Below are 27,726 nucleotides of genomic sequence, written 5' to 3'. Positions count from 1 at the left end.
CCCAACCGTAGAATTTAGATCTTCAGGTTTTTTTATAGGATAATGAGCCTTGGCGCAGTGGTAAAGCTGCTGCCTTGTGACCATGAGGTCATGGGTTCAAGTCCTGGAAACAGCCTCTTACAGAAATGTAGGAAAAGGCTGCGTACTATAGACCCAAAGTGGTCGGACCCTTCCCTGGACCCTGCGCAAGCGGGAGCTACATGCACCAGGTTGCCCTTTATAATATGGGGGTTTGTATGGTGTCTTCAATTAGTAAATATAAAAAGATTGTATTATATGAAGATTTTAAATTTAAAATCTTCTATGACCCTAAAAATGAACCCAAGCACCTTTCAATGGCCAAAAGAAATAGTGAATTCTGTTAGTCATATCAGGCGTGATAATACTAATATAACCTTTTATAATATATAAACCCTAAATACGGCCACAAAACTAAATTTGCATTGCAGAATTTCTTACCACATCATTAGGTCAGTAAATAATTAACTTTACTTGCCGTCACTTCCAACAATATATAATCAAATTTTGACACTGAAGGAATAAAAAAAACAGGATATAAATAATGTTTGTGTCCCAACGTACATCGTATATATTGAAGTGTCGATGAGTTGACATATAAATCTAGAAGCTGCACCGTACGGAAATTTGTTTCTTTATTCAATAGTTTTCGTTTCTTTATTGATTGGAAGGACGTGCACAATTTGCCATACATATGTGCAGATGGTCAAATGTCCAACTACAAAAGATATCACATAAATGATACTCAGTGTCAAGAATGCTCTTATATTATGGAACAGAGAGAGTAGTTGGTAACTTTTATTCAGTTTGTGCCTCTAAATGCTTTGGTCAAGCAATCAACCACACAATTGTCTTGGAAAAGAAACTAACAAAGAGAAAGATTTAATGGAAACTGTTACTATCTTCAAGAAAATACCAGTCCAATGCAACCATCAGTACATAGATACATAGCCATCAGGCATGGATGTAATACACAACGTATTTCACTCATAAAAACTGGAGTACATCTATTGGGGACCAAAATACCTGATGTGAGTACATCTGCAGAGATGTAGTCGCTGGACAAAATGATGCTGATATAGTGATATTGCTATTGTTTTCAGGAGTTGTCACTTGTTTCCGGTGGCTAGATGTGCTTGCGGCTGTCTTGTATGTCCTAGTAAATAGGACTTAGCTCGTCCATCCATGCGTTCAGATATCCGCAGGAAAAAGTTGGAGAAGATCATTGGATGCAACGACATTAATAAAGAGAGAATGAGAAGGTCGAGAGTTTTGAACAGAGAGTTGATGAACATCAAATGCCGTGCACATAGCTAGCTGACTTCCCAAGCAAGTTGATCAATTCCAGCCAGATGCGCTAGTAGCTAGGTACATATGTACATGTACAGGCCATCAAGATTGATTTATCCGTCCGCTAAACATAGCCACATGAGAGACGTGATTGATCAAAATTTCGCACCAAATGGTCATCGTACTGGACAGCAGCATCTGCCTATGAATTTTCGCAAAAAAAAAAACATCTGCCTATGAACAACGCACGATGTTCATCCGGCCAGATGCATACATACAAAGCTGGCTCAATCTTTGGCAAAAAAAAAAAATAAGGCTGACTCACTTGCCTTTAATTATACACGTACAAAACCTCCTAATCAAGCATGCACTTGATTAACCTTACCGGCCAGAAACACAATGCTGGGTTAACATGCATGATTTGTCTAGGAGGATGCGCTGCCCATGGCCAACTGCTCATGCATGCCCAGAGCAATTATTGACAGAAGTCAGCGGCGGCGGCGTGAGGAAGAGACAGGGTTCAGGAGGAGATCTATAATATGAAAACATTGCAAACCCTATGAAAACTATATAAGAAAGGAATCTTCTATCCGTTCATGTTTTTTCCTTGCAAGGAAGATTATGTTGCAAGGAGTCCTCTCGGTCCACCATTTTTTTTCCTAAATAATGTTTTAGACGTGAAGATAAATCAAGAGATCTACACCGTAATAACTTGGTCCCACCAGATGAACGGCTCCTAATTTCTAATTAACGTGGGATTTATTAGGGAGTCTCTAATTAGTATAGGTAGGTATAGGTATAGACTTATTCCTATTGCAAATAAATACTCCGTTTGAATCTAAATGACGCAGATTTGTGTAGATACGCCTATATCTACACACCAAAATGCATGTATCTAGATAGTGCTATCTTGAGGGCTGCAATTGCCTTCCATCACCCTCGTCCATTGGTCTCCCTATCGTAAACCTGGGGCGTATCATTTAATCATGAAATTGATAGTACTTCTTTGGATAGGGAAATATATGTGTCTTATATCTTTTATTAATGAATAAAATTAATTATTTTCGAGATATAGAATAATATCTTTCACTCAAGCAAATAAAATATTTTGAAGATATGGAAGAGTACACCGTCCAAATTAATTAACCTCTTGGTGTTGATGGTTCTGTAGAAGGAAATTGAATAATTTTTGAGATACGGAAGAATCATGGAAATTAATCAATTGATTTTTATGGCACTATATGTCTTGCGGAATCAGCAATTGAGTTGAGCTGTCCTTTTGTCTTACTCTACCCTTCTACTCTCTCTGTTAGGAAATACTTGTGGAAGAAATGGATGCTGGTACCTCGAACCGTCATCTATTGAGCGGAGATGTTTTTGTCATACTATACGCTCCCAGCAGGGGCGGTCAACCTTGTAGCGCAATTTATATGCCAACTTCTTGCATATGTATGCTGTTTATGGTACTGTCTGTCATCATTATAATCAATTGACTTTTGTCTTACTCTACGCTCCAATCTTGGACCTCACTTGGTCAATCTTTCTTTCGACGCTATTTATTTATATGCCAGCTAGCTTTCCCGTGCTGGGTCGCCCAGTTAGCTATAGGCTACCATTGCACAACAAAAAGCTACAGTATTGTGCATATATCTGAGCATGCATAGTCCTTCCATGGCACCAACGGACGGAGGTGCAGCGCCGGCGATGCTGCAATTCCTCCTCTTCACATACCTCATCATCGCCACCTGCAGCGGCGAACAGGTCCAATTAATATTCCATAGACTTGTCAGTTTAGCATGTTTTGATCCATTTTTTTTTTTTCGAAAAGGGGGGCTTCCCCGGCCTCTGCATCAGCATGATGCATACGGCCATCTTATTAAGCATAAAATAGTCCACAAAGTCTCCAAGTCTCAAGGTTGTCAACAAGAAAAGTAAGAAAAGGCTCACACAAAGCCCGAAGGCTAGATACACAAGCTAGCCAAAGCACTTATACATCACAGCCGTTTGGCTCCAAAATAGACAGGTAAACTAATTGCCTATCCTGTTACACGACCGCCATCCAAACCGGCTGAATATATCCCGAGCTACCATCTCCCATCGGATAGCAGCAGTAACCAAAAGCTCCCTGGCCTCCGTCGGAGTGAGTAGCGACCAGGAACGGATAAGAGCCGTTGCTCGGAAGATAACCTGCAAAACATGGATATTTGTTGATCTGTTAAAGACGAAGTCATTTCTGCAATTCCAAAGCGCCCACAAAAAAGCGCAAACCCCCAAGCGAATATGTTTTGCTAACCCGGGCTCTACCCTAGTTAGCCATGTCCCAAACAACATGTTAACCGACCTTGGTGGGGTAATATTGAAAGTGACTTGAATAGTCGTCCAAAGAATTCTAGCTAGTGGGCAGTCAAAGAAAAGATGTTTAATGGTTTCACCCTGATCACAGAAACTACACCTAGTAGGTCCTGTCCAATTACGCTTAATAAGATTATCCTTTGTTAAGATCACCTGTTTATGTAGAAACCACATAAACACCTTGATCTTTAAAGGAACTCTGACGTCCCACACATGCTTTGAAGTAGGAATCGAGCTGGAATTAATAACATCAACATACATTGATTTAACCGTGAATCCCCCCGACCTAGTGAGATTCCAGCGTAATTTATCAGGTTGTTGAGATAGTTGTACCTGCATCAGTCTCCTAACTAGATGCAGCCACTCTTCCCAACGATTGCCCACTAACGATCTTCTAAACTGGATATCCAGGGGTATCGAGGCGAAGACCGATGCAACCAAAGCATCGCGCCTTCGAACTATACGATATAGAGACGGATACTGGATTGCTAGGGGAGCCTCTCCAAGCCAAGTATCCTCCCAGAATCTCGTGCTTGCACCATTACCAACTAAATGCTTTGACCTCTGAAAAAATGAAAGCTTCACTTTCATAAGCCCTTTCCAAAAGGGTGAATCAGTTGGTCTAACCGACACCTGAGCCAAAGTTTTAGTTTGGAGATACTTGTTACGCAGGATTTGAGCCCACATGGCGTCAGTTCCTGAGGATAACTTCCACAACCACTTACTAAGAAGGCACCGGTTCTTGACTTCGAGATTCTCAATCCCCATACCCCCTTGGTCTTTCGGTCTACAAATGATATCCCACTTCGCTAACCGATATTTTCTCTTAGGCTCCTCCCCCTGCCAAAAGAACCTCGATCGATAGAAGTCCAGTCGTTTCCTAACTCCAACTGGGACTTCAAAGAAGGACAAAAGGAACATGGGCATGCTCGTGAGCACCGAATTAATAAGAATTAAACGGCCTCCATACGACATGAGCTTGCCCTTCCAACAACTTAGCTTCTTCTCGAAACGATCCTCAATACACTTCCATTCATTATTCGTGAGCTTGCGGTGATGAATAGGAATTCCTAAGTAGGTAAAAGGCAGCTCACCCAAACCACATCCGAACAACTGCTTGTAATCCTCTTGTTCCTCTTTGGCTCTCCCAAAGCAGAACAACTCACTTTTGTGGAAGTTAATTTTGAGCCCACTTAGCTGCTCAAACAAACAAAGCAGCAGCTTCAGATTTCTAGCTTTTACCAAGTCATGCTCCATGAAGATGATAGTGTCATCAGCGTATTGCAGGATGGATATACCCCCATCCACTAAGTGTGGCACCAAGCCCCCTATTTGGCCAACTTCCTTGGCTCTCCCTAACAACACCGCCAACATATCGGCTACTATGTTGAACAGAATAGGGGACATCGGATCTCCCTGCCGCAGGCCCTTATATGTCTGGAAGTAATGACCGACATCGTCATTCACTTTTATGCCAACACTACCCTTTTGCGTAAAAGTTTCAATCTGGCTCCTCCAGCCCTCGTGGAAACCTTTCATACGCAAAGCTTGTTGCAGAAAAGGCCATTTAACTTTGTCATACGCTTTCTCAAAATCTACTTTAAAGATGACTCCATCAAGTTTCTTAGAGTGAATTTCCTGGAGCGTTTCATGCAACACCACCACCCCTTCAAGGATGTTTCTGTCTGGCATGAAAGCTGTTTGGGATTGCTGCACCACAGAATGCGCAATCTGTGTGAGCCTATTAGTCCCAACCTTGGTAAAAATTTTGAAACTGACATTCAAGAGACAGATAGGACGGAACTGCTCAATCCTGAGAGCGTCGGTCTTCTTTGGAAGCAACGTTATCGTTCCAAAGTTCAAATGAAAAAGTTGAAGCCGTCCAGCAAAAAGGTCGTGGAACATGGGTAGCAGATCCCCTTTGATGATATGCCAACATCTTTTGTAAAACTCCGCCGGGAACCCATCCGGCCCGGGAGCCTTATTGTTCTCCATCTGAGAGATGGCATCGAAAACCTCCTTTTCCGTAAACGGCGCAACTAGCATGTCATTATCAGCAGCAGTTAATTGAGGCACATCCTCAGTCCTGGACTCATCGAGGGACACAGCGCTATCCTCCGGCGGTCCAAATAACTGCTTGTAGTATTCGGTGATGTATAGCTTAAGATTATCGTGACCAACAATTGTGCCTTCATCTTGCTCGAGCTGAAATATTTTTTTCTTTCTGTGTTTGCCATTCGCAATCAGATGAAAGAATTGAGTGTTCGCATCCCCTTGGATTACTTTGCGAACCTTTGCTCTGAGCGCCCACTTCAGCTCTTCTTCGCGGAGAAGTTCCTTCAACCTCTTTTCCGCATCAATCTTACAGCACATATCCGCAGATTGAAGAACCGCTGATTCAGCTTTAACATCTAGGTATTGAATAATCTCCAGGAGTCTATCTTTCTCAACGTTATAAACTCCACTTAGATGTTTAGCCCAACCTCGAAGAAAGCACCTCAAATGCCTAATCTTATTCTGCCATCTCTCGACAGGCGATCTACCCCTAGACTCTCTAGCCCACTCTCTGGCAACAATATCCAAGAAACCTTCTCTTTCAAACCATGACGTTTCAAAGGAGAAAGTATTCTTGTTTCCCACATGCCTTGGCTCCCCTGAGTCAACAAATAGCGGTGTGTGGTCCGAAATTCCTCGCGTTAGAGCCTGCACCGTGACCAGAGGGAACTTCTGCTCCCATTCGGCACTTGCAAGAACCCGATCCAACTTCTCATATGTCGGGTTTGGTAAAGAGTTAGCCCAGGTAAATTGTCTACCAGAGAGTTCGATTTCTCTCAAATCCAAACTCTCAATGATGGTATTAAACATAAAGGACCATCGCCCATCAAAATTATCGTTATTCTTTTCATCCCGCCTCCTAATAATGTTGAAGTCCCCCCCAACCAGGATAGGGAGTTGTTCGGACCCACAAATTCGAACCAGGTCAGCCAAAAATTCAAGTTTAAGCTCAGGTTGTGCAGCCCCGTAGACCGCCACCAACACCCAGTTAAACCCATCTATTTTGGACCTGACTCTGAATTTCACTGCAAAGTCACCCATAACAACACTCCGGACTTCAAGGGAATCACATCTCACACCCAGCAAGATGCCCCCAGACCTCCCTCTTGGAGGAAGACAATGCCAATCGAATTCCACCCCTCCCGACAACGTGTTAAGAAACTGAGGTGCAAAATTATCCCTACCAGTTTCAGAGAGAGCAATGAAATCTAAACGGTGCTCTAAAGATGCCTCCGCTAGAAACCTACGTTTAGCCAAGTCCTTAAGACCTCTGCTATTCCAGAATATTCCTTTCATAGGTCATCATGGAATTTTTTGGCCTTACGAATTCTAGCACTCCTGCGTACCGCGGATGCAGGGTACACCTTCCGCTTCCACTTACGTTTAGTAATGTTATCACTTGTAGCCCGGTCCTCATAACCGTGCTCTGGTTGAACATGGGCTGCATCATCTACCTGGAGTTCATCCTCATCAGGCTCCGCAGACGGAGGAACAAGATCCGCGCAGAATTTATCAAGCACCCTAACACCCAAGGCCTCAATCTCCGCATCATTCAAAGGTTTTACAGCCGCTAGGTTTCTAATAGACTCCAAGGCCCGTTCCGCTTCCAAATCTAAAAGATCATTAACCGAGTTTTCAATTTCCAAATTATTATTCCCAAGAGACACCCCCACTTGGTTTGCATTATTAATAATCTCATCCTTAGAGAAATGCAGAATAGAATTTGAAACATTAACTGACATACCTGTTGTGCTCTCCACATCACGCAGCTTGGCCGCCCGCATAGCGCACCTCTGCTGCAAATCATCAACCTCCGGAAGGTCCTGGAGACGAGAGCTCGTCCGCCTCCCCTCGGAAGCAGGGTCTCGGATCCCTCCGAACGCGATCACCTCCTCCTGAGTAGCGGCTCCCGGAGTAGGTATGGGAGAGGGGGACCGCGTAGGAGATGTGGAGATGCCTGACGGAGTTGGCACCAGGGCCTCCTGCCCTAGTCCGACCCCCCCAGCCGACGCCGTGGCAGCCGTGCGCTCCACCTGCAGGACCGCCGTCGGTACTAGAGGGTCAGGGGCCACCTGCCCCTGACGCCTGCCTAGCACCTCCGGCGACCCCACCACCAACGAGGCTCCCGCGAGACGGACCTCCAGGGCCTCCTGCCCCAAAGATATGTCGCCCCGGCTGGACACAGGTACCTGCGCCGCCTGCTGTGAAACAGAAGAATGAGAGGGAGTCGTGGCCACCTGCCCAGACGCCCCTCCCCTCCGCAAGGAAACCGAAGACCTAGATCGCCCTGGCGACTCCTGAGGCTCCACCTCTTGAACAACACGGGCACTGAAGCTGGCCGACTGCCGGGGTGACCGCCCAAAGTCCAAGACCGGTAGCGAATGCTCGAACGCATCGTCAGAGTCAACCCGATCACTCCACAGACGAGGAGGCGCCGACGACGGCAGAAAAGATCCAAACCGCAGTGAGTTATGAGGCAAAGACGAATCCGGGGACTGCTCCATCCCGGCTCCGTTCTCCGGCTCCTGAGCAGCAGGCCCCGATCCATTGGGCTCCTGTGCTGCCTCATCCGCCTGCTCCCTGGGAGCACCTGTATCATCACCCCCATCGTGCATATCCACGTCAGTGCCAGCAGCAACCTCAGCAAACAACTCTGCATCCTCAAACTCAATATCAAGTGGAAACACCTCGCCTCTATATGCAAAATTCTCTAGAGTAGAATTCATGGCACCATCGTTGAGTAGGATCAGAGTCTGTATGCTAGTATGTGGTGGTATCCGATCGAGGTCCTCCCTGTTCACCTTTGTTTGTTTTTCTTGGGGATAAGATCGAGTGACCAATTCGTCAAACTGTCCATCTACTGTTGGTTGGTAGTGTATGCTATGTGCCTGTGTGGTGGAGGCCAGATGCAGTCGATGCAATCTTGGTCATCCTCCTGGTAACGAGATTCCTGGATCTTGTACTTGGATGAAATGGTGACCATGGGTCGACCACCATGGATGTGGCCGCCAAACCAAAACGGATGCAGTTTCCTGGGTTCAACCTAGCTTCCATAGTTTCTTCCTATGGCGAGTCTCTGGTGGTCATGTCCCTGGAGACACAGTTTGTTGGGGAAAAGGAGGATTTGGATTTCCTCTGGAATTTCCGAATTTCGTCCGAAATTTGCCAATTTCGCCTGGGCCCTGTCAAATATTTCTGCAGTTTCCAGACTTCCAGCCCGGCCCAAATCCTAAAACAGCCCACGTACCTCTTTGGTATAAAGACTCAAATATAAACCAGATCCAACCCTAGCAGTTTTCATGTTTTCGTCCCGTCAATCCTTTGTGCGGCGGCTGCAGGCAACGCAAGCGCGCCCAGCCTCCTCCTCCAGCATACCACCTCCTCAAGCACTCCTTCTCCTTCCCATGTATGGTGTAGGTCGCGGTTGTGACATCGCCCATGTACGCGGCCACCCGGTCGACGGCGGCAATGCTGCGAATCGAGGCCAGGGTTAGGCTACACTTGGGCGTCGACTCAGTTGGCGGCGGCGGCCCCTACATCAAACTTGGCCATAATTTTGGTCAATTTTAATTCAAATTCGGCCATTTTTCTTTTCAATTTCAAATTTTCATTTGTTTTATTCATTCAGAATTTTCCAAAATGATGAATTTCGCCCGTTTCGCCCAGATCTGGTATAAAAATGGAAACAAAATCCGAATCCTTGTTTGGGGTTGTGTTGAAGCCTGTGTGTAGGACTGGATTACAACATAGTTTCATTTTGAAGGCTCCTGTTTGTCTAATGTGCCTGTGTCTACTGGATTACAGTATAGTTTTGTTTTCAAGGGTGATGTTGCCTAATGTTTCCATCAGGCTCTAATTTTTACTTACTAAGGAGTCCTTTTGTATGCTGTTTTTGAATGCTTCTAATGTGAATCGGGGTCCTTCGGGACCCTTCCATTTTCCAAACAACAATGCGGATGGATTATTTCCTATCTACTAGTAACCGTGTACAATGCATGTTGGTATTAGGTTGGATATTAGGTGCACATTGATATTAGGTAAGATGTTACTTGTGTGTTAAACGTGTTGGTGCTCAACGTTGGACCAATTTGGACCTTTAGATCAAATTGGTTCTATGTTTGAGATTTTTTGGATCTGCTCCATTAGTCCTTTTTATACTATATTAGTATAGATAGTTCTGACATCATTCCTACCTGCTTATATTTTTTAACCAATATTAATTCATGAATTTTCGCATAAAGTCAAACATTGGAGAGCTAATTTGGCGCTGCTTCAAATATTAGGCAAGTATTAACAATGAAACAACTAATTTGGGGCCAGTTTATCACAAATTCTAAATCTTATGCCAGTTTGTCATAAATGTTCGAATCCAAAATTACCTACAATCTCCACTGAAAGGATGTTTGAATTAGCTGCTCTTTGAAAAAACATGTACCCGTCGTTGCTTCTTTTTTGCCTACATCACCAAACACTTCTGGAAATGAAAATTTTGGGCTTAATGATACAAACAAGAAAAGGTTGTGGTTTCTCATTACTAATACATTAAACGTTTTGGGTTTTGTGTTAGTTACTCAATTGTGCATACACTTACTTCACCTTTTTGTATTATTCCCACATGTATGCAGGGAGCAAATCTTGAAGGAATTTCTGGTGTACCTATGGCCATCCCGATGTCCACGCCAGCAATCACAGCTGACTCACCTAACCAATTTCGTGGCAAGCTTCGACTCCCACGCTTTGCTATGCCAACCCACTATAAGCTCCATTTCCACCCCAACTCGTCTCCTCAACATTTTCTGGTGTGGTGTCAATTAATGTCTTCGTTTTAGCGCCCACTCGTTTCCTTGTGCTAAATGTTGTGGAACTCACAATTGACCATGCTTCTATCCACTTCAAGGTACACAATGATGTGTGGACCTATACTGAACGATCTACTCTCAGAAGTTGCTTATTTCTTCAAAGTACATAATAAATCTCATCTTCACTGCTTTCACGATTCCTGGTTATTGCAGCATTTGGCGAGAACCGACGTGGTGTTCTTCAAGGACGATCAGATTATGGTACTCGGGTTTCGTAAAGATCTTCCACTAGGTGAAGGTGTGCTAAGGATGCACTTCAATGGCACACTTAGTGTTCAGACGAGGGGATTTCAGAGAGGGTATGAGTCTCTTCTTGCATTTTCTTGCTTAATTTTTCCAATATTATTAGAATAGTTCATGCATGAAAGTGTAATGCTTAGCAAGTGATACTAAGAGTATGAAAAAATATGATGACACAAAGGAATCAACATGAGTTACTCTTTGCATGCAACCTCACGGGTGTGTGCATCTATGTTAATATGTATTTTCGTGTATAGGATAGCACTATTATATTATGAGGATTAGAATAGCTTCACTACACACAAGGGGAAAGATAAACTTTAAGCATGCATACAACTAGTACAACATGCACAAAAAGTAGTAAGCTAGGTGAAATGAGTAAGCCAAGTGACATGTAGAAAAACTAGTAAGACATGTAAAGAGGGTGAGATATCTAAAAAATAGTGAGGTATGCTGTAGAAAGAAGTATAACATGTATAAAAAGTTGTATCTCATTTAGAAAAAGTAGTAAGACACCCTCATTATTTTTATATGGTTCTTACTACTTTTGTCAATGTCAATACCATATTTTTCTTCTGTGAGTAGAATAACTTATTCTACACACACACACACACGCGCACACACACACACACACACACACAGAGAGAGAGAGAGAGAGAGAGAGAGAGAGAGAGAGAGAGAGAGAGAGAAATCAAGAGTTGTTTTAAGTTGCCGTGCACCAAGACAAGTCATGTCATCTGTAACCACCACGCATAGCATAGATTGAAAAAAAATAAGCACACACTCAATGTGTACCTAATGGTCAGAAAATCCACACAGATTTAATAATGTATATCGATAGATCATTCTATATAGAATATTAGAGAGAGCACATGATCTATTTGACCTATGCTCAAAACCTTTTAGGACACCAAATTCACTAGTTAGTGATATCACTGCTAAAACTATAGAAGACCCTAGCATTTTGGAAATATGTGTGTACAATTAATACTATTGTATTTCGTGTTTTCAGTAAATACCAATATAAGGGGGAGACGGCATACATGGCATACACAATGTTTGAGTCCGTGCATGCACGGCGGTGTTTCCCCTGCTGGGATGAACCTGATTTCAAGGTGAGTATCATAGTAAGATTTATATATTCTCTAGAGGCCCAGTCTATGATTTTTTTTCTTGAGCATCATTATCGGTGCACTCATAAGGTCATAATGTGTCTTATGACCATATCAGAAGTCTTAATGTTCCTCTCATATGTGTGCACCAGGGGCCTCAGTGAGGTCATTTAAGCATTCTATCGTTTTTCTCATGACATTTCAAACTTTCAGGCGAAGTTCAAACTAAGTTTAGAAGTTCATTCTAACTTGGTAGCTCTATCCAACATGCCTGTACTTGGTGAGACGGTTGATGGTTCTATCAAGAATGTCCATTTTGAGGAATCACCCCTCATGTCAACTTATTTAGTTGCCATGGTTGTTGGTCTTTTTGAGTTTGTAGAGGGTGTGACATTACAAGGTATCAAATCCACCTTTGTTATCACGTTCACATCATACATTCAAATGTGATTGGATTCATTATTTTCTACTACTTTCCACCATTCTAATTTTTTAGGCACCAAAGTCCGTGTGTACACTGAAGTTGGCAAGACTAAACAGGGACAGTTTGCATTGGATATTGGAGTGAAGTCATTGGATCTCTATACTGAGTAAGATCATAACCTTCACTTGCAGTTAATTAAACTAGTTAAAAAAGATGAACATAAGTCAATGTAATCCTAGGTGGACCCGAAGATAAGATCACGCCGTGTCCTAGTGTAAAATCATATATATTTTCTAGAAAAAATATGTGTCTCACATTATACTATATACGAAATTACCAAGCAAAACGTCTTGCACAATTTGTCATGTGCACCTAGTAAATTAACATGGGTATGCTCCTGATTGTAATGAAGTGTCTCTAGATATGAATGTTATCGTAGAGAAGCGCTAACCAGGTGTTTATTTCCTCCATGTGTAAGTTACTTTGACACTCCTTCTGCACTCCCTAAGCTGGACATGATTGGAATCCCTGACTTTCCCGGGGGCTTGGAAAACTTTGGATTGGTCACATTCGGAGAGGGAGGTCTTCTTTTGGATGAGACGTCTACAACATCCACCAAACTACGTCGAGTAAGGACCGCAATTCATAAAGTTGTTTTTGACCTTTGTTGTCATAAGTTACTATTGATGATTTCAAAAATTATGGTATGTTACCCTACTTAATTCATGTACAAGGGAATCACAATTTTTTACTAATGATAACATTTGAATATTATACCTTTTTTTTGATAATTGTAGTAATGCATAGTCATCCTTTGTTCATTGATGTAAACATCTATTACGTTTAGATTGCAGTTTCTGTGGCACATGAATTAGCTCATCAATGGTGTGGCAATCTTGTAACCATGGAATGGTGGAATAACATATGGCTAAGCGAGGGATTTGCTACATGGGTAAGTTGATGATTAAAATATGGCCAAGTTATTTATGCATGCTGAAAGCACTAATTTTTAACAGATGGGCTATGAAGCAGTAGATACTTTTTTTCCTCAGTGGAATATTTGGATGGAATTTCTTGAGGGCACAATTCGAACTCTTAGATTGGATTCAGTGACGGGATCTCACCCAATCGAGGTAATCACATTGCTCATTAGTGTGTCACGACATGTCATGTGGTTTAGTTGTCATGAACTTTATATGGCATGGAGTAATATGTCCACCCATACAATCTATGGTGTAACTATATAATTGTTAAAATATAAGAATCTTGTGATTTTTATTTTGACAATAGGAAATGATCATCATTTTTATATAATATTTTAATCTAACAACCCTACAATATCATTGGTTGATTCAAGGTTGACTCTTGAAAACTCCATGCAATATGAGCAAATTTTCAATACTATCCATGTAGAAAAAATATTAGCAAACATAATAAGGAACTTCTCATTTTAGAGCACCGAAAATGACAAGGATTTTTTTAGTTGAAAATTTGTATGAAGATTGTATTAGGTAATTCGGATCCATCCATCAATATAGTCATATAACATGCATGCATCAACTTGCTATGTATTCATCCAATCGAAAGCGAGTGAAAAAATAAGACATGCGGCAAAACCTGGTCTAGCGCGTCTAGATTATGAATTTCCCTTGGTAGGTCATTCAAAAGAACACCACGAGTGTGCTTTTTAAATTTAAAGTACACCTCATGTCCCAAAATAAAATGGAAGGAACATTGTGTGTTCTCACACGGTACTAAAATGCAATGCTACTACTTACACACATCCCCGCTCGGGATGTACTCCAGCGGGCATATGCTTCGCCATCAGGATACACCTTTCTGTATTGCCTCTTTTTTTAATTGCCATGACCCCTTGTTCCCACCTCTCGTGTTTAGCTTGATCTCACCACGGCAGTGTCAAATAAATTGGCAGAATAGAGCAATCACTTGTATCACCCTCCTAGCTTATATCTACGCATCACGAAGCCCAACATATTCCCCATAGCTCGCTGAGTATGTGAACCATAGATGATGCTTGGTAGTGCCACTAGAGAATTTGAGCAATAAAGGCTCAACTTTGCAGCTATGTGTTTGATTTATCATGTGATAGTATTCACAAGAAGAACACCATGCAGTGTTTTGGGTTGATCCAATAGATGTAAGGAGTTGGGTGGAACAAAAGTTGTGGGCTACATTGGATTGTTGGTTTGTGTAGTATTATAACATGGAGATTGTTGGACAAAAGTTCTTTCTAATTACTCCCTCCATTCCAGTTTATTGGGCCTATCTCATTTTCTTGGCATTTCCATTTTGTAAGTCCTACATTTACTTATTTCCGCCACTTGTTCACATTCCGAGGCGCTTTAAATTGATGTATTCAAGGATTAAAAGGAAATCGACCAAGGCATTTAACAATTCCTACTCATTTACTGGCCACCCATGCATACATCATAGTAAATGCAGATTAAAGTTTGAGTAGTTTGGCGAACTACAAGATACGTTCCTCCACTCACCATGTACTGTGTCTAATGAGATCTTAGATTTTAGACCTCCATCCCGGAAGGGAGGGAGTATACACACCAGTAGATTCTTTAAACAATATATCTTCAATGTATTGATGTTTTGTTTCTAAACACTTGTGTTTTATATAATCAATGGGTGCTTAAAACACTCATATGTAATGTATAAAATAGTTTCCAAGATGTCAGTAAGAAAATACGAATTTTCAATATTTTTTGAATGCAGTCTAGGATTTCATTCCCGAAGGGAAGCACACAACCGAGTACATTACCGTGTGTGTGAGTAGGGGGGGGGGGGTATCGCTCACTATGTAATCTATACAAATCTATTGTTTACCTTGTTTTTTATCATGCTTTCCCTTTGTATGTCTAGTTTTGTCAAATATGGAAGGTAATACTAAAACTCCTTTAGTTTCATATATTACGTTAGACATCAGTTGTCTTAATAATTTCATCAACATAGATTAAATTGGCGCATACTTATTTAAATCCTGACATGTAATTCCTTTCATGTATTCATTTTTATTCTTCCATATGTCAGGTTGAAATACACCATACCAATGAAATTGATGGCATTTTGATGACATCATATATTTTAAAGGTGCTTCTGTTCTTCGCATGCTACAAAGTTACCTTGGGGCAAAGCGTTTCCAGGTCTCGTATGTTGATACAATACATTTCATACCATTACTCAAAAGTGTACAAAGCAATTCCTTAAATTCTCCAGTTCAACATATTTTCCCCTGAAAGTTTCAAAGGCCATTTATATTTCCTTAGTCTCGTACAGTAAAGATGAATATCTTTATATGTGGGCATAATTGATTGCGTTTCATGTATTTTGTGTTGTTAGCTCTCTTTATTTGGTTTTTTTATGTTTGTTGGGTCTGCAAAATTTTCTCATACTTAACAATTCTATACTGAACATGAGAAAATATTGCAGAAAGCATTGGCTTCCTATGTAAAGAAATTTTCCTACTCGAATGCTAAAACGGAGGACCTATGGATGGTGATCGAAGAGGAAACTGGTGAACCGTTGAGAGATTTGATGACTCCTTGGACGAAGGAACCAGGATATCCTGTTATTAATGTAAAACATGAAGGGGAACACATCCAACTTGAACAGGTAATATTATCTAAAATGTATTCTTCCTTTGTATTATGTTGTGCATCAAGTGAATTGCAAACCATACAATACTTACAAACATCTATGATTTGTTTTGGATGTCTCTATTTATTTAGTTGACATATGGTCGATGTAGTTTGGATTACTGTTCTCTAAAATCGTATGGGAACTAAGTGGATTATACCTTTATTTTTGTTGCTTACTCCTAGTATTTTTTGGAGTTGGTTTGGTAGAATTCCTTCGAGAAAGGAACTACTTTATATTTTGGGGGATATCCTATTGTCCCTAAGTTGGTACATCCAAACCTACAAAAAACTGACAACATCTTTTCATAGGGAATCATGTTGCGCAAACCTAGGCATGCTAAGCCAATTTTTCTTCCACACTTATGAAAATTGCTCTATAACATTTATTACATGAGGCAATAGCAGTGTAGCCTAGAGCTCGGCATTCGTGCGAGCAGTGGACCATGGTACATCGTCTAGATAGTAGACGTCACATGCGTCGTGGGTCCGCAAAAGTAATTGTGGTGTCAAGGCAATGAAGTCCACTCAAGGGATACAATCCATGACCTCTGTATCACACAGGAGGCCAGGTACTCATTGAATCATTGTTAATATGTTAGTTTTCTTCACATTTATCATTCCTTTTCATTACAGGCCCAGTTTGACTTAGATGGATCCTCTCGAGCTAGCTTGTGGGATGTGCCAATAGCACTAAGATGTTCCTCATCAACAGAAAAGTTCATTTTGAAACATAAACATGATAAGTTGGATTTATGTTGTAAACGACAGAAGGATGGAAATATTTGGATTAAATTTAATATAAATGAAACGGGGTTTTATCGAGTGAAGTATGATAAAGAAATTACAGCTACACTTTCATACGCCTTAGAGGCGAGTAAGTTCTCTTCAATGGAAAAAAATGGTATGCACAACATATTTCACTGTTATGTTTTGCTTGCATTATGTGGGTGATAGCATACTATAACATCAATTTTCCAGGAATTTTGGACAACTCACTTGTGCTTTCCATCTTCTATGAACACACACTAGCTTCGTTGCTACAGATAGCTTACGCCTGTCGTGAAGAAGCTGACTACAATGTTCTCCCACACATATTGAATGTATGTATATTCTAGTTGTCCAACTATTTCCATTATATTCCTTCATTAAATATTAATTATCTATGTATTTTACTTTGGATTTACAGATAACTACAAGCGTTTCCCAAATAATATTTGATGCCACACCTAACTTGGGTGGTGACATCAAACAACTTCTCATCAAAATTCTTTTGTCACCTACCTTGTATGTCATCTCACATTTTTAATCTCACATTAACCATTGCATGCTTACTTAAATATTGTTATTTCATGGCAAATATACACTCTACCACATATGCAATCTTTTCATTATTATTATATCTTTCCTATAAGCTCATTTGTGTACCCTTGTTTTTTCAGAGAGTTAGGTTGGGACTCCAAGGATGCTGAGGGAGACCTACTTGTAGGTCTTAGAGAAACTCTCTTAGTTTCCCTTGTTAAACTTGGACATGATAAAACCATTAATAAAGGTGTTAAGCGCTTCGACATATTAAAGCATGATCACAATTCTACTATACTTTCTCCGCATGCTAGAAAGGTTTAATAGTTTTCCCTTACTTCACATGGTGCTCCTATATTTTTCCTTTCTATGACATGCAATCTACTATAGGCTGCCTACCTATCTGTGATGAAAAGGGCTAGCAGCTCAGACAGATCTGGCTATGATGATCTTCGCCAATTATACAATGACATAGGATATGGGGAGGAAAAGTTACGCATCTTAGGTGTGTAACTATTTTACCAACCTAAATTAACAAATTTCTTAATGATGATTGTTAGTTATCTTGAAATAATCCTCCAACTGTTTCTAGGTGTATTGTCTTCTTGCCCGGATATGGATATTGTTCTGGAGTCACTAAATTTAATATTCACTGATGAGGTTTCCTATATTTTTTCCTTATTCCGCAATTCTACATGATTGAAGTAATTATGGAATATAAATTACATTTAGGAGTCACCTGTCTCTCCTCCTTGTAGGTCCCAAATCAAAATGCAGTTGATGTTCTTCATGGTATTACGGTAGAGGCACGTGAAATTGCATGGACCTGGTTAAAGGTACATTCTATTTTATTGAGGATGGTGGCCATATAGTTTAGAATGTTGGAAACTTTAATCATGTTAGGAAAATTTGATCCTTTAGGAATTTTGACTAAATGAAAAATTCACATAAGGTATTTTAATGCTTACCAATAAGTGCACAACATAAAAAGTAATTATCTTAATTGGGCTCATTTGTAGTACTCCATTTCTGAATTTAGAAGTTGTGGGAGTTTATATGTGAGCCATAAATAAACCAAGATAAATTGGATTATGTCCTAATGAATGTACAAATTTTCAAAAAAAAAATCAAGACATACAACTACTTAACTCACACCTTGAAAATGTATAGTTTAAATTGGTTCATTGTGTCTAGCTAGTATATCATTGGACGCGAAACATTTAGAAGTACAATCCTATCTAAGTGCCTCGCAACATCACAAGTTTTTTTTGCGAATATGACAATGTGTTCAAATTACTATGTGTGGCCAGTGGTTTATTTATGTCGTTGTACAAGAGAATTGGTAAAGGCCATCATTGAGAAGACTAAAACAGTGGCACCTAGGAGGTGCACTACAAGAAAGATATTACTAAACACATTCCAAATTTCCTTTCAAAAGTCTTTTTATGTCCCCTAGTTGGAAGCAACGTGTGAAATTGCTCACTTGACTCCTAATTTTGAAGATTTCTTTATTTCCCTATATCATCTATTTACCCGATATATGGCAAATACTTCATATTAATATTAGTAGGTTGTCAGATTTTTTCAAACATCTTTCTCATATCATCAAAGTTGTGTCTTTACTTCCATTCATAGGAAAATTGGGACCATATCTTGAGGGTTGTTCCTAAGAAAGAGCTTTGGTCGAGTATTATCGACAACATTGTTCCATTGGTACATTCACAAGAACTTCCTATGCCGTGATTCGGCAATTTATATACTTCCAATTAATCAATTCTTAGCCGATGTTACCATTAGACTGTTTCTAATGTGCACTATTTTTTTGTGTTAGTTCACCTCCAATGATAAGGTAGAAGAGATCATCAAGTTCTACACAAACCACCCAGAGCCAAATCTGCAAGATGTGCTACAAAATAAACTCTGAATGGTACATACTAACATGAGATGGATAGAGGGTATCCAGAGTGAACCCATGCTTGAACAGACCGTGCATGAACTACTTCACAAGACCTAACGTGGGTATTATGGTTGTGTTATGATTTTTATGATGCATTGTCAAGTGAACCTAGAAGTTGCTTCCTTGTTGTACTATTATGGTTCACAATAAAATGCTCTAGTTCCTTATTATGCACATAAGATGTCTCTTTTGGTTGGTACGATGTTCAAAAGGCATAGAGACAAACATGTAGAATTGAAAGACAAACTACAATTTCAAATAAGAGAATGCCCGGGGTGAAATATTTTTCACATTAATCAAAATAGAAGTTTATCGACCCAAAGATTAACAAATCATGTAAAGTATGGTAGGGCGTTTCTTGCTTCCTGAATTTCGTCCGTTACATATGGTTCTCGTCCGTACGTACACACCGGTCATGGTCAATATGATGAGTTGTGAGTAGTTCAATTTGTTCTTGAGGACATGAGAGAAGTTTTGTTACTAGTAATTTGTGAAGTTGATCACCCTTCAATGTTTTGATATTATGATGTGTTGTTCTTCCTTTTGTGGTGTTTTCTGAACGTCGACTCCATGACACTTTACCATCTTTCTGCCTATGGGAAGGCATCGTGGAATTAATTTGTAGATGATGGGTTGTGACAGTGGTAGAAACCTAAACCCCAGTTTATGAATTGTTCCTTGCGTGTCTGTTTTGGATTCACATGTTCCATTCGGCCATCTCTCCTCCATAATCTTATTATTGACTAGAAACTATTCATTTACATGGGCTAGTCTATAGAATATTTATAAGTTGCCATAGTTTTGAGTTCATCGTCGTTATTTCATAATGGTTCATAGTTGTGTCTTGGTTTTCATAGTGATTTTGTTCCAGCGATATATTTTTCATGGTTGGAGTGTATTCTTGTTATTACGTATAGGGGACTATACATTTGTTTTAATTAGTCGGTTTTAACAAATTTAGCCAACACAATTTTCATCTATTTTTACTTTAGAATTTATTTCATCTTTAAATTATATTTATGTTTCAAGTGCATCAAATTGTGCGTGCTTTAATTTGCAATCCTCTTTCTTTTTTTGCATACATCATAGCATCTAGACCTTTTTCTTAGTAGTATATAAATTGCAACGCTAGGCATATATAGAAAGCAAACCGTTTTCAGAAAATGGACCGAATTCATGTGAGAGATTAAAAAAAGGACCTCTATGTATGATTTTATACAAAAAACTTGGGTAAGTAGTACTAAAAGTGAACTCGCTTGTGCTAAATGCTAGATTTGGGAATTTCTCTTCTGCTAGCTTCAGTTTCAAAGCACATCAGTTGGAAGATTATTCCGAAGGAACCAAATTTTTGATTTACATGTCATTAATTTAGGAGCAGTAAATTTCTCAATATTCTAGCTCTGAGCTAAACTTTCATTCTGTTATTAGAAAAGAAATTCCCAGTCTTTCCTACCCTAGCCGCCGCCACGCCAGGCGACTAGGGAGGCGATTTTCTTCCTCCGATCTCAGCCGGCCAGAGCGTTGGACCCCTGTCCCTCCGGCTGCTCCGACGGCAGGAGGGAGGGGGGACCCCGTTCCTCCGCTCTGTAGTTAGGTTTTGGATTTGTAGGTCGTGGTGCACCGTTGGGGTGGTGGGAGCGGCTCCCTGACAAATAAATCTGCCTCAACTTCACTCCCATACCGGCGGTGCCGTTCATGGCAGCGTCTCGGAGTTGATGGCATCGTGTGATTGCTGATCCTTCAGATCGACTGTGTTAGGGTTCATGGATGATTTTGGCGAGGCGGCGGGGACGACTCCATCAGGTGTGTCTCTCCTTCTGCTCTGTCCCCATTGTTGTGGTGTTGTCTCTGACATCATGGTGGAGCAGGGAAGTTTTGTCATCCAGGAGTACGCGCAGACGGTTGTCTGCGCAAGTGAAAGCTGGAAGATGGTGCATCCCGTGCTGGGTTTGTGGTTGGTGGCTGACAGTTCTGGTTTCCTCCTTCGACGTCGTTGTCGTGCGGGGATGTCAGATCTAGAGTTCGATGGCGTGTCCGGGGACATGTTGCCCCGGTCTGATTCTTTCAACGGCAATGGTTTTGCTTCTGGCAAACTACTTTCGAGGTCCGTAAAGCTACTGATCAGCGATGGAGCACGTGAAGAGGTGATCTGTGGCGGCGCATCAGCAACCAGATTTCTGCGGCGGCTTGTGCTTCCTCTGGCGACACCAGAAACCACATTTCTGCGGCGGCTTGTGCTTCCTCTAGCGGCGCATCAATGGAAGTCGACGGGTTGCAGTTCGCAACAGATCCCATAGATCGGTGAGTTTCCCTTTCCCGGTGTTCGTCTTTTGATTGCTTGTTTGCCTTGGGAGCTGGATATTTGGTCCATGATTTTGGTGACCGGCCACCGCCATCGCCGGTGACTATGCTGCGACTCGCAGGTTTCCTACCAGTTTGCGAACAGTCTGGAACATCCAGATCCGGTCTCCTTTGTGCTGCTGCCGCCCCGTGATGCCCATCCGGCTATGCCTAATGATTCCAATGTCGGGTCAGGCTGCGCGCAGCATGAAGGTGGCCGCAGCCCCGTAAGGCCGGGAGGGGAACTCCGGGGAAAAAGAATGCTTTGCCGACTCCTTCTGCACAATCCACTGGGATGGAGAACCCCGAAGCACCGGGGTGAAAGAAAAGGTGACGTCCTCTTTGATTTTTCAGTTTACCCTGCTCGTCAGTTGGAAGCAGCAAATGCTTTGTTTCTTCAGTTTAACTTGGGAGGCATATGCTCAGCTGAATAATTGATGCAATTATTAACGTCGAGGGCTGTCAGACTGTGTGGTCTCTATGATTTTAACTCTGCAAATAGATGTTGTGTGGTACTAGAATGTTCACTGGATTTGGAAACTCAAATCGATCCGTGATCTTTTCAGGTTGCGGATGGGCAGTGCACCACAGACAGAACTCCGTGCGCCTCACGAATGAGTGCACTGGAATAATATATTCCCAAATTTCGCCAAGGATTCTATGAAGTGTGTGATCAAACTAGAATTTGGATTGAGTTTTGACTCCCTTGGTGAGGCATACAACTTCTACAGCTTGTACTTGTGGGAGGTTGGCTTTGGGATATGGTATGGTAAGAGAAGATTAAACGCTGAGAGGACCAAGTCCATGCAAGAAATACTTTGTGGCGGTTCAATGAGTACTGCTTGCTCCTCTGCTATTTACTTGTATGATAGTTCTGAATGCGTGACTGAGTTGCGTGGGTTGTATACTTTAAATTTGTTGACTACAGAGCTGGACGACCAATTTCTGGATGTGGCATCAATGGACAGATTACATACGCGCATATGGCGGGGGCGGCAAGTCAGGTACTTTAGATGAACTTGGAGTGTTAAAGCGGCAGTAGGTCTGGAATGATAATCTGTTGTTTACTGAATATGCAGGTATGCTCATGATCGGCACTATAGTGGATGGAGAAAGTTCAGAAGATGAGACCCCAAACAATAAGGTATTGTTGCCAGGAGGGCGAACAGGCAATCATGAAGCTCAGGCGGCAGCAAGCCGTCAAGTAGTTCGTCTAAGTATGAGGTGGAAATATTGTGCTAGGTATACAGATGTAGTGCCATACTGTCCAGCTGAGAAACCATCGCAGACTAATGATGTATTATGCCGTCGGCAGTCAGTTGTCGGTATACTGACATGATGGTAAATGCAAGTACTGCTGATGGTGGAACAGGGGCTCGCGGTGGTACTGTGGCTGCACAAGGTGAATGTTCAACATCACTGGCAAGGGACATGGTTAGGGATCGTGGTCTCGCCATAGGGTAGTGTGGCCAGCCTGGGATTGCTAAGTACCTGGAGAAGTGCAGAATTCCATACAGGTCATTTCCAAAGGAACGGAGCAGGCTAGTGTGAGTGGTGCTGGGAATCCGCCAGGTGATCCGGCAGTGAAGAGTGAGTGGGGCAAGAAGTTTTGTCATTCTACCGGACTAAACCATGACCAGCTATCCCTTCAGGATGTTCTTCGGTTCTGTGACAACATACTGGGCTGTTCTGATGGAACTGTGGAAGTAAGTCTTGTAACTGGTGTGAGACTAAGTGCATTGAAGTTTTTGATAGCTGTACTGACGAGATGTGTTTTCTTTTTTTGCTAGGAAATGGTTTAGGTACTTCAATCCGTTTGCTGTGGTGATGTCCAATCAAGACCTGAAGGATGAACTAGGACTTGGTGGTGAGTTATTGATGACTGGCTAGAGGTGCATCCATCGCATGATAAGCGTGAAGAAATGAAGATGTACCGCAGGTGGCTCGATAGATGGAGAGGGGTTTTCGATCCGTGCTTTGTGGTAAGTGTCTGAGTGATCCACCATTGGAACGTGATAATATAGGTAGTACTGTCGTTGACTGATGTGTACTTTGCAGATGATAATTACATCCAACCTTGGTTAATTCTGTCCTGCTACACATTCATGCATGGAACAGTAATTATAATTTCCAAAATATTGCGCAATATATACAGTTCATCCCCCTGTTCCTCTGGAGGAAGGATGGCTGCCGCTAACGTGGGACATGATGTCGAAGAAGTTGCACGTACTTGACCCACTCACCAGACGTGATGGCCCAAGTATGCAAACCAATGACAAGTATGAACTTTTATCTTGGAAGCTTCACCATGCTCTCTTCCATTACCTCAATGAGTAGTAGCCGAGTACTACGCCAGACGGCCAGCTCATGACGGCCAGTGAACTACGCACTACCCTGTTGTTACTACCGACTCTTTTGAGAAGTTAGTATCTGTTATCTTCTCAATAATCACGTAAAACTATCTGAAGTGCACTTCCAAACGAAATTAAACACTTTTTGTGATACATACTGCAGGGAGGATAAATCTTGCACATTGCACGGCATTACGACGGCATAAAACTAAAGCTTCCCCTGACGAAGGTGAACATCCTATCAATTTCATTTTGTGAAGATGTGTTCACCAACTTAGCTGTAGCTTTATTATCCCTATATAATCTGCAAATAATTTTCATACACAGCACAATATGAACAAGCTTAAGAGACAAACCCTCCACGAGTGTTTGAAGTTACAAGGAAACACCTCCATGCTGGCGCACGAGGCATTGTGGGCAGTCCTAGCACCTAGTCACTCTTGCTTCGGAAAACCCCCTTCTGCGGAGAGCCGTCGTTGAAGCAGACTTCCTCCTGTGCGCCTTACCTAATGTACTATCTTAGGTATTACTACGATCTCCACTGACCATCATTTTGAAGATGTTTTATGAATCATTTGAGCCTAGTATATGGCTTTTCGCTCACTTTGTACCTTGTTTCTTAGATCCATGCAAGGAACAATCACTGTTTTACATTCATCCTTCAGTGTACTCTATACGAATGTTGGCTTGTGATAGCCTAAACTCTTCAGCCACATCGCCACCTTTGTTTGCTTCTCCCTGTATTCATGTACTTGCTTATTTAGACAAAGCAGTCAGCACTTCATGAAATCACAAATTTAGGCCTGAACCCATGTCTGGCACCCTATCTGATGAGCTATAAATTCCTTAATCAGTTATGAGAGTTGTACTACAGCAAAATCTTACAGTATGAGAGTTGTTGTACTACATAAAAATCTAACAGTAGAGTTTACTCAAGGAAACATTTTCGCATTGAAAATTCTCCTGCTGCAGGAGAGTAGTTGTACTCACGTGACACTTGCTTCAGCAGCAGTATGAGATTTATAAATTTCGAATTGTAAGTTCAGAAGCCCACAGGCAAACTCATGTGAAAATGTTGAACTCACTTCCTGCATCCAGTGCCACATTTTGGACGCCGTTTGCAATCGCATGCTTCGTAATATGCCCAGCATCCAAACAACTCAGATAGAAGACGCTATTCGCCCTGCGTTTTGATTTTCGGCCGAAAAAAACGAATTTCGGCCGAATTTTGGCCGTTTCGCTAGGGCCCGATATATGGGCCTATCGGCCGAATAATTTGGCCCAGTTTGAATTTTTTTTGCCCGGCCCAGCTTCCAGAGCCTTCCAACTAAGACAAAAGCACGAAACCCCAATCGGCCAACCCTAGAATCGCTCGTTGCTTGTCCCTCCTCCCGTGTGCGGCGCCGCCGCTGCGCACAGGACAGCGAGCGCTTCCACCCCATCTCCTCGCCCTCGTCCACTTCTCCGGCCAAGCCGCTCACTTCTCCTCGCCCTCGTCCACTTCTCCGGCCAAGCCGCTCACTTCCACCACTTCTCCTCGCCCTCGTCCACTCCTCTCGACCTCACGAGTCCTCACCAGATCTGAAGCTCGTAGGCAGCAGGGCTCCCTAGGTAATCCCCATCTTCCTCCCCCTCTTGGCAGAACTTTCTTCCATGATTTGTTTTGGGTCGCTATTGCATATGCTCTAGCTTCTGAACTTGCAATGTTTGAGTGCTGCTATAGTTGATCTTCTGAATGTTTGCAAGTGATGGCTGTCCGTACTGTTCATTTCAACAGAATAGCACTGCATCCCTATGTACAAAATGCATTTTTCCAACAGAATAGCACTGCATCCCTATGTACTGTTCATCCCTATGTATTTTACTTTCGGAGAAACCTCTCAAAGTTTTACATGGGGGCCTAAGATTGTTTCCTGTCCTTTGCTTCTCCAAGACTGCAGCATGGTGCTCGGCGGCTGCGGCAACGGAGCTGATGGAGCACGATCCGACCAGTTCAACGGAGGCAGTAGCACGGGGCAGCGGCAGCAGCATGGAGGGCGTCCGCTTGACTGGGAAGGTACAGATGTTGAAATGATGCTTGTGTGCAACATTAAAGTTTTTTCTCCAGAACGGATTAGTTTCAACAGAAAAGTAGATGCTGACTGATGATTAATTTCAATGGTCAGTGGTACCATTAAGTGGTGGTTCTAGAACTAAGCATCATTGTATCTTTCTCAAGAATAGATTACAGTTTGTGACTTGTCTGTTTGTCAAACTAGAGCATCGAGTTGTATATAAATTACTTATTCCTTAGTATCTGAACTAGAGCATTGGGCTGTACTGTTTTTGTTTATTATTAATATGAGGACACCCTAGTAAGCGACGGTTGCTTCCTTAGTTACCTACTCTTCATAACTGACCGATGTCCTTTTGTCACTTGATTTTCAGGTGATGGAACTGCAAATAGGAGTGGCAGCGGCAACCATGATGCAGGTGCAAGTGGTTCCCAAAGCTCTTGGAAAGTTTAGAGTATTTGGATCTCTCTTTCATATTTCTATATAGTAAGGCATATATCTTGATCTTATTGGTGCACATTTCTAGAGTATTTGCTTGGTATGCTGCCAGATTACTATGCTTTGCTTGTTCACACGATGCAAATGGAATATTGTTAGGTTCAATTAAAGTGATGTTGTTTGTAACTTTGCAATGCAGGAATTAAAGATAATAACTTATATGATCCTTGGAACCATACATGGCCGTATTCTGGGGGTTTTCATTGTATGTATTGTGGCCTAAAGCACAAAGGTGGAGGTGCAACCCGTGCCAAGGAGCACCTTGGTTGGATTGTAGGTAACGTGAGGAGCTGCCCAAATGTGCCAAGAAATGTGAGAGATGCAATGAGGGAGTGCCGGGATGAATCGAAGAGGAAGAAAAGAGAGAAACAAAATAGCAGGCTGAGAATTGAAAGAAATATTATGGAAGGGCTGTATCAACAAGGAGGGGTGATTAACATAATAGATGATGATGAAGAAGAAATTCAGATGAATATTAGAGAGGCATTGCGTGACCCGAATGTCTCCCGCAGAGTTGATAGGAGGATTGGCAAGGGGAGTGTGGGTGACGTGCGAGTTGCTGTTGGCAAAAGGAGTATCACCGCATATTTTGACAAGCAATTATGCAGCAACAAAGTATCTATGCAGCCCAAGATCAGTAGTGCTTTGGATCCTAATTCGAGAGATGCACTTGGCCTAGCTTGGTCCAAGTTTTTTCATGCCAATGATATTGCTGGACGTAAAGCTGACTGTCCATACTTCCGAGCTGCTTTGAAGATCACTCAACAATTAGGGCCTACTCCTATACCAACCGCGAAGGAGATTGATGGAAAATATTTGGATGCAAACTATGATGAAGCAACTTCGTTTCTTCAGAAATTCAAACAAGATTGGAAAAACTTCGGTGTGACCCTTATGTGTGACTCTTGGACTGGTCCAACAGGAATGAGTCTCATAAACTTCATGGTGTGTTGCAATACACGAATGTTCTTCCTCAATACTATTGATGCATCCGGTCAGACTCAGAATTCAGGTTACTTCCTCCTCTTCTTCGCGTTTTACATTCTTCTTGAATACTTAGAGTTGTCCTAGAATTGTCTTATGTTCATGAAAATATTTGCTTTGTTCTAGTTAGGTATATACATATGTTTTTGCAATACTTTTCTTGAATAGTTGGATCTGTCCTAGAATTGTTTTATGTTCCTAATGCTTTGTTCTAAGTAGGTATAT

The 27,726-nt window shown here is 41.8% G+C and overlaps 2 protein-coding genes and 1 pseudogene across 2 annotated transcripts; 2 read left to right on the top strand and 1 right to left on the bottom strand.

Moving 5' to 3' along the window:
* Window positions 1-3,117: 3,117 nt before the first annotated feature.
* LOC119280232 lies at window positions 3,118-8,441 on the bottom strand. Its single transcript, XM_037561151.1, has 2 exons — window positions 7,460-8,441; window positions 3,118-3,495 (listed from the first exon to the last, which is right to left on the bottom strand). The coding sequence occupies exons 1-2, from the start codon at window positions 8,439-8,441 to the stop codon at window positions 3,353-3,355; spliced, it is 1,125 nt and encodes a 374-aa protein (XP_037417048.1). The 3' UTR covers window positions 3,118-3,352.
* Window positions 8,442-9,075: 634 nt separating this feature from the next.
* Window positions 9,076-24,693, top strand: LOC119278807 (annotated as a pseudogene).
* A 679-nt stretch (window positions 24,694-25,372) lies between these two features.
* On the top strand, window positions 25,373-27,588 carry LOC119280231. Its single transcript, XM_037561150.1, has 4 exons — window positions 25,373-25,576; window positions 25,899-26,021; window positions 26,393-26,467; window positions 26,657-27,588. Exons 2-4 carry the CDS (start codon window positions 25,907-25,909, stop codon window positions 27,586-27,588), a joined length of 1,122 nt encoding a protein of 373 aa, XP_037417047.1. The 5' UTR covers window positions 25,373-25,576; window positions 25,899-25,906.
* The last annotated feature ends 138 nt before the right edge of the window (window positions 27,589-27,726 follow it).

The sequence above is a fragment of the Triticum dicoccoides genome, chromosome 3B, assembly GCF_002162155.2.
Source record: "Triticum dicoccoides isolate Atlit2015 ecotype Zavitan chromosome 3B, WEW_v2.0, whole genome shotgun sequence".
Classification (NCBI taxonomy): Eukaryota; Viridiplantae; Streptophyta; class Magnoliopsida; order Poales; family Poaceae; genus Triticum; species Triticum dicoccoides.
This window is presented reverse-complemented; position numbering and strand designations above follow the sequence as displayed.

What these genes read in the sequence shown, in the direction of transcription:
- LOC119280232 (XM_037561151.1), bottom strand. Translation starts at nt 8,441, where the DNA reads ATGAATTCTACTCTAGAGAATTTTGCATATAGAGGCGAGGTGTTTCCA. An exon ending in TGATGTGGAGAGCACAACAG is followed by an intron (nt 3,496 to 7,459) that starts GTATGTCAGTTA and finishes CATGTTTTGCAG; the next exon opens with GTTATCTTCCGAGCAACGGC.
- LOC119280231 (XM_037561150.1), top strand. Translation starts at nt 25,907, where the DNA reads ATGGTGCTCGGCGGCTGCGGCAACGGAGCTGATGGAGCACGATCCGAC. An exon ending in GCGTCCGCTTGACTGGGAAG is followed by an intron (nt 26,022 to 26,392) that starts GTACAGATGTTG and finishes CTTGATTTTCAG; the next exon opens with GTGATGGAACTGCAAATAGG. An exon ending in TTCCCAAAGCTCTTGGAAAG is followed by an intron (nt 26,468 to 26,656) that starts TTTAGAGTATTT and finishes TTTGCAATGCAG; the next exon opens with GAATTAAAGATAATAACTTA.